The 7,309-nt window shown below is 40.3% G+C and overlaps 1 protein-coding gene across 1 annotated transcript in view; it reads left to right on the top strand.

The window, feature by feature from the left end:
* RXFP1 (relaxin family peptide receptor 1) overlaps positions 1 to 7,309 on the top strand; it is a 126,807-nt gene that overhangs the window by 36,186 nt on the left and 83,312 nt on the right. The window contains 1 exon segment of the mRNA XM_045295761.1: positions 1,196 to 1,333. Within this exon segment, the coding sequence (XP_045151696.1) occupies positions 1,196 to 1,333 (138 nt within the window).

The raw sequence follows: 7,309 nt of genomic DNA, 5'->3' as shown, positions 1-7,309 counted from the left end.
TAGAGAATCTTAATAATGGCCCAGTATTCTACCAGCTACTCAAGTCAGTTCAACAAATTGTGTTCATCCTGTCACTAAATTACAACTCAAATATGTCCACTTTTCTCAGATGAACTGGTACCACCCTAGATTAAATTCCATCATCTTTCACCCAGTTTACTGCAAAGACTGACAACCCATCTTGCCCTCCCTAATCTCTTTACCCCATTGATACCCCACCCATGACAGCCATAGTAATCTTACTAAAGCATATGTTTCCCAACTGGTCTTTCAGCTTCATTGGTTTCCTTTTGCACTTTAAATGGGATTCAAACTCCTTAACTTGACCCAGAGATGCCTTTCAACTTCGTAACTCTCAGCTCCTATTAGTCAACCCTGCACATTGTATGCTTGTCAGAGCAAGTTTCTTTTAGTGCCCTGACCCCTACCTGAGCCCTCATCCTCATGACTTTAAGCACTCACACCACTTCCCCACTTCCACCTTTTCCATTCCCATTGTTGACTTCCGCTTCCTCTTACTGCAGTCTCCAATTGTATAAAGTGACAACATTCCATCGTGTTCCTCTGTAAAACTTACCCTATTTCGTTTTGAACCTCTCAGAATTGTAATAATTCATTAACTTGCTTAATATGTTTCTTCCCTGCTAGTTGATCATCTCTATGTAGGCAGGACTTATATTTCATTCGGTTGCAGCCACAAAATCTTATGCAGACCCTCTAACATAGAGATTTTCCAATAAATGAATGAGCATGCTTACTACTTTCCTATAATCTTCTTTGTCTTCTTCCTGACTTTGTGTCCATTTAGTTTTGACTCTAAGCTTCATTAAGAGAGCACTAAATTCCTGATTTTTAGAATGATCGATCAAAAAATAAAACAGGAAACAGGGAAATGAGCTGACCTACAAAGGATAGGCATGCATCCATAGAAAAAGATCGATGTGGAAGACATTCCAGGAAGGAAAAATATGAACAAAGACAAAGAGAGGAGAATCTGGGAATCTTCTAGAGATGTAGAAATGAACACCTCATTTGAGGTGCAGGTGCTAGAAAGTAGTGGGCATCAGGTTGATGATAAGATAAGACTATCATCAGGAGAGGTGTGCATATCAGGAGGAGATGGTGAAATGTTTTTGGTGCAATGTCTTTGTATTGCCTTATTCAAATAGTGCCTCTTCTCTCCTTTTCATCACAGTTGCCGATGGGAATGGACAGGATGGCGAGTGCTCCCTTGGCTACTTCCCCTGTGGAAATATCACAAAGTGCTTGCCTCAGTTTCTTCACTGTAACAATGTGGACGACTGTGGGAATGGGGCTGATGAGGAGAACTGCGGTGAGTGAAGCCGCCTTTAGATACAGTGAGAACCAAAATGGGCTTGAGGAACCAAAAAGGAGTGATGGGGAAATCATTCCAATTCCTCTAACAGAGAGAGAAATGGGAAAAGAGCAAACCAAATTGAAATGCAAAAGATAGGGTGTTTAATTACATGTATTTCATTAGTCTAAACTATTCATTGTTTTCTATGTCATAGTATCACAACCAGGATGTCAAGAAAGTAGCTTTCATGTGTCCAGTAATTTTAGCCAAGCAAATCTGCCCAGTGTGTACCTTAGTGGCAGAACAGGGTGGAAATTAAAAATGTGGATGATAGAACCAGATTTCCATAGGCTAAACCAGGATTCAACAATAACCAATTATGCAAACTTGGGAACATGTATTGACCCCTTTATTCCTGTTTCTTGTTTGTAAAAAGGTTTAATAATTATATCTTCATTATGAGGATTTGTGAAGATTTAATATTAAAAATTAGAACAAGATCAGATATTTGGAAAACGCTATGTGTGTTGTTGTTATTGTTATTACTGCTGTTGCTGCTGTTGTTATTGTTGGGTTCCATCACGTCTTTCCAATTGATAGAGAACCTGAATACAGCAGAGCCATTCGCTGCCCAGTCTTGCACCATTCTCACGGCTCTCCCTATGTTTGAACCCACTGTTGCAGCCACTGCGTCAGTCAAGCTCATTGAGGGTCTTGTTCTTTTTCTCTGACTTTTACCAAGCATGATGTCCTTCTCAAGGACTGGGCCTTTCTGATAGCATGTCCAAAGTGTTTGACATAAACCAAGACTTGGCATCCTATTTCTAAGAAGCATTCTGGTTGTATTTCGTCCAACACGGTTTTGCTCATTCTTGCAAATTGATGGAGTATTTAATATTCTTCATCAATGTTTTCTTACAAACATTACTTCTAAGGGTCTCTACATATATAGGTATCTGTTGAACAATGTAAATATTCCTAAGAGCAGCATAAAGAACTCTGATGGAGAAGTAGGTTGTGAATCGAGCTCTTAAGCATAGGTCTCCAGTTCAAACCCACTAGCTGCTCTGTGGGGAAAAGATGAACCTATCTCCCCCTGTGTGTTAGACAGGGTTCTCTAGAGAGATAAAACCAAATTCCTGATAATTCAATATATTTATTTATAAAGATAATTAGATATATAACAAGGAATGAGCTGTTAAATCATATACAGATAAATATATAATACAAGAAAGAAACAGTTAAATTATAAAGCACTATAAATGGCTCAATGCAACTCACGCCCGTGACAGAGTTGAGAGACTAGCAGTCCTTCAAGTCTAGTCTGCTGCCAGATCTTCCTCTATTTATAGAACGAGCTAGGTTATGTCAGCACAGCAGCCAATCAGAAGACAGGTCACCAACTGTCAGCCAGGTTACCAACTGCCAGTCCCCAGCTCCAGCGATCTCTTAAAGGGACCTCAACTTACAGCGACACAGTCCACAGGCTAGGCGTCCCACAGGTAGTGTAGCCTTTAAATTGAGGCAAAGAACAAGCAAGGCAGCCGCACACTGGTCCGATGATCAAAGAGCGAGAGACAAGAAAGGCGAGACTCACCAAGCCATTTATCTCTCTGCCCTTCAGTTAATCCCACTTGTGTTTATCGGCCAGGCTGGCACAATAAACTCTCTCACCCTGTAAAGATGTTTCGCCTGAGAAGCCCTAAGAAGCAGTTCTACTCTGTCCTATATGTTCATCGTAAGTTGGAATCGACTCAATGGCAGCCACTTTTTTTTAATATATGAATTTCTGTATGTGCTTGCATATGCGTATATATTTGTGCCTGTATATCCAACATATGCTGTCTCAACCACTGGGGTTAAGGATTCCAAAGTAGTGGTTTGTGAGGGTGAGTCAAAAAATATTGCTTCCTCATGACTCGAATTCTATCTTGCAAGTCTGGCTAGACCAGAGGAGGTACACTGGTACAGATAGGAACTGAAAATACAGGGAATCCAGGACGGATGAGCCCTATAGGACCAGTGGTGTGAGTGGCAAAACAGGGAGGGTAGAGGGAGAATGGGTAGGAAAGAAGGAACCGATTACATGGAACTGTGTGTGACCTCCTCCCTGGGGGACAGACAACCGAAAAGTGGGTGAAGGGAGACGTCGGACAGGGCAAGATATGACAAAATACCCATTTATAAACTATCAAGGGCTCATGTGGGAGGGGGGAGTGGGGAGGGAGGGGAAAATGAGGACCTAATGTCGGGGGTTTAAATGGAGAGAAAATGTTTTGAGAAACGATGTACAAATGCGCTTTACACAATTGATGTGTGTATGGATTGGGATAACAGTTGTATGAGCCCCTAATAAAATGTTAAAAAAGAAAAAATATATATAAATTTAAAAATTGCATTGAGAAAAAAATATATATATATTGCTTCCGGGGCCCCAATACACGCATGGGTTTACTCCAAACAAAACATGTTATCACTGGATGGTTGCAGACAATTTCTCTCAGTTTCCCCATATTTCCAGAAACTATTGCTGTAACTTATTTGTTGTTTTCTTGTTAGGGACCAGTCAGTCAGTTCTGACTCATAGTGAGCCTAAGTAGAACAGAGTGAAACACTGCATAGTCTAGGCCATCCTCATTGTCACTAATTATCTAGGGAAATGAAATATACAACGTTCTACATTTGGCCCCTCATGATGCTAAATCCTAGTGAATTTTAACGGAATGTAATATAAAAACAGGAAAAACATAAAAGTCCCTTTCTTGTTACTTAAATTTTTAGTCTGACAAAAACTTGGGTTCACTTCTTGTTAAAGCAAACAGTACATGAGAACGAGTGTCCGTTTAGAAATGTGTCTGAGTTTATCTGAAAGGCTACCCTCTTTTGCCAAAAGTTTCACTTTCTGCTTGACTTTCTCTACCTCACGATGTTTTCCACTCTCGTGATCTGGGCTTGTTCTTGCTTCTGTGTCATCATCATTTGTACGTACCTCTCACTCGCATTCTGCCCCTTCGTCTGTGTCCCATCTTCCTTTGACTCTGTCTCAACTTCCTTATCGCATGCTTACCTACTCCCCTATTTATTTTCCCTTTGAAACCAAGTCACCAGAATATTCCTAAATTATAATTCCATTCCCATTTCATTAATCTTGTACATTGGTGTTTATAACCATTTAAGTATCTGTACACAAAAAGAAGCAAAACCTGAGACAATACTCTTGATTTTTATGTGGCATGAGCGCTGCTCTCGCAATTACGTGGCCCAAGCATCCCAAAATAATGGTTTAAAAAGGTGAGTTTAAAAATTACTACTAGTCGGGCTCCGTGGGCTTATTCCAAGCAACAATATGTTTGAGCATGTCCCTGTAGTCACTTGATGGTTTTGTTAGATCTCTCATGGGAGAGATATACTTGGGTCTTGGCTTCACGAGACAAAGAATTCACTCCAAAGCCTATACAATATTGTGATCCAAGTGGGTTTATGGAGAATAGTAGCAGTTTCAGGTTGTACAGTCAATGGAACACAAGCCAGACAGAGTCCGCGGCACCGTTGCAGGACTGCAGCCCGGCTGTGCTACATCCTGTAGCAGCCCCTGGGAAAGAGAGAGCCCCTGGGCAAAACCTCTGGCCTTTTCAGGACCCGTTGGGAGGTGTGGTCGGCAATACTGGTCAACCCCATTGGCTGAATTGAAGTCACCTGGCCCAGATGGGCCAATCAGGTGCAGCGCCCACCTAGGTGGACCACCCTTTCTTGGCTGGAAGCTCAAACCTCTGAGCATGCATGATGGACGCCCCAGTCCCGATGCTAAGCTACCTAACACTTTCAGACAACTTCTCTCAGGAATGTACTTGTCTTCGTCTCATTACGGTGTCTTCAAAAGAAAAATCCACTCAAAACAGTGACTTCCTCGGGGATCTGCTATGCCAGTTAAATCCAAGGCAGAGGAGGAGGTCAGAGCAAAAAGGGATAGCATTTTTTAAAAATTAGAAAAGGGTAATCTTGGTAGATTTCTCAAAGGACACAGGACCATCCCAAGGGCTTATCATGAAGTTTTTAAGAAAGTTGAAACCTACATTAATGAGAAAAAAATTCAGGAAACTTTTTTCCCCCCATCACAACAGTGCACCTGCTCATTCTTGAAATGTAGTCATGGCGGTCCCATGAGAGTTTCCGTGGGAACCTAGAATCCTCACCAACCTAGAATCCCTGATCTTATCCCTTCGTGCTTCCTTTTCTTCCCCAAGCTCTAAGTTCATCGAAAAGCAATAGGATATGAATTGCTCAAAGATGTGAAATCATTCAATGCAATGTAATTCGAAGAGCACAAAATTCTATAGGGAGAGGTTAGAAAGATGGAAATACTGCTTTCAGAAGTGCATAGACCTAGATGGAAGTTATGTTCAGAAACAACATCTTTACATTTGGTAGTTTTTATTAATAATGTTCTCTGTTATTGATAGCAATACATTTTTACTTGCCCTTGTATACTTTACAGACAATGGACTCGGAAACACAGTAACATCTTCTGTGGGTCTATGAATGCCCTAGAAACTACAATGTTGTGCATTTATGTACATGTGTATTTTCAATAAGAAAAGTGTCCTTGACTGTTAGCTTTGCAGAAATATTTTGCAAAAAGATTCCCAGTCTCTGCCTATGGCTAAAACAGAAATTTCCTAATGAACAATTTAATCCTGAGTTGGAATCAACTTTTCCCCAATTAGCACTCCCAAATGTGCTAATACAAAATGCTATCTTCCCAGTAGTTTTTTTTCAACAACGTTATTGACAAGTAATTTACATATCATATAATTCCATAGTTCAATTATTTAATCACATCAAGGAAAATTGTACAATCGCCCACACTTCAGTTTTAGAGCACACATACACACATTAAAACCGCCTTTAAGATACGTTATGCAATCACAATCCGCTCCAGCGCTCCCTCCCATCTTCATTAGTTACTCCTGAAATCCCTTTTCCCTCCCTATCTCCCCTCCCCACCCCCCACACCTGTATTCCCTTTATTCTCTTGTATCAGTTATGATCATTATGCATCCCCTCCTCGCGTGCTTCACAGCTGGGAGATCCAACAGAAAACAATAACAAACAAAATCCCACTAAGGTGGTAAGGATAAAAACGTAATAGTATACAGAAAAAAACACAAACAATGCACAATAATGAAAAGAACCCCCAACAACATTCAAACAGCCAGGGAAGAAATCTCTGTCATGGAACCAGTAAGAGACACTTGCACCCAGAACAGATTCAGTCAAGTTGTGTCTGCAGGGAGGTCAACTGGCCAAGTATCAAGTTCAATCAGCATAATCAAGATTACAATTATCTCTGCTTGATAGTAAGGCGGTAGTTTTTTTGTTTTTGATCACAACATTTTTCTCACTTACTTTGATTTCTTTTAAAGTAGAAATAGTTATAGGATTGTAGGAAATTCCCTCATTGGACATCAGAAGATTTGGGCTCAGATGCTAAACATGCTTTGTTATCTGCTGCTATTTTCAGTTATGTGCCAATTTTCCTATTGGTGAAACAAGGATAATAAATTCACCACGAGGCTTACGTGTAAAAATGTATGTGTAAAAAAGCATATCATAAAATTTTTGTTCTAAGCTGTTATTCAGGCAATTGATATTATTATGCCCAAATAACTAAACTATCATAAAACCCACCTAGACTCATTGATCAAATGTAGTCCCCAGTACAAACCAATCAATATCATCCAGGAACTTGTTAAAAATGCAAAATTTCAGGGACCCTCTTAGATCTGCTAAATCAGACGCTCTGATGGTGGCTCAGCAATCTGTTTCACTAGCTCTTTAGGTCCTTATGATACCCACAAAATTTTGAGAATCCCGACTTAAACAAGTGAGCAGGAATTTTACATAAAGCTGATTCATGCATGAGCAGGTTGGAACTTCTCAAGAGGATGGCAGCATTTCTTCACCGTATTTAGGGCGCAGGTGATAAAATTA

Source organism: Echinops telfairi, unplaced genomic scaffold (genome assembly GCF_000313985.2).
Source record: "Echinops telfairi isolate 266 unplaced genomic scaffold, ASM31398v2 ScPeMD7_5868;HRSCAF=6743_0, whole genome shotgun sequence".
Taxonomy (NCBI): Eukaryota; Metazoa; Chordata; class Mammalia; order Afrosoricida; family Tenrecidae; genus Echinops; species Echinops telfairi.
The sequence above is the reverse complement of the archived record's forward strand: the minus strand, read 5'-3'. Positions and strand labels throughout refer to the sequence as shown.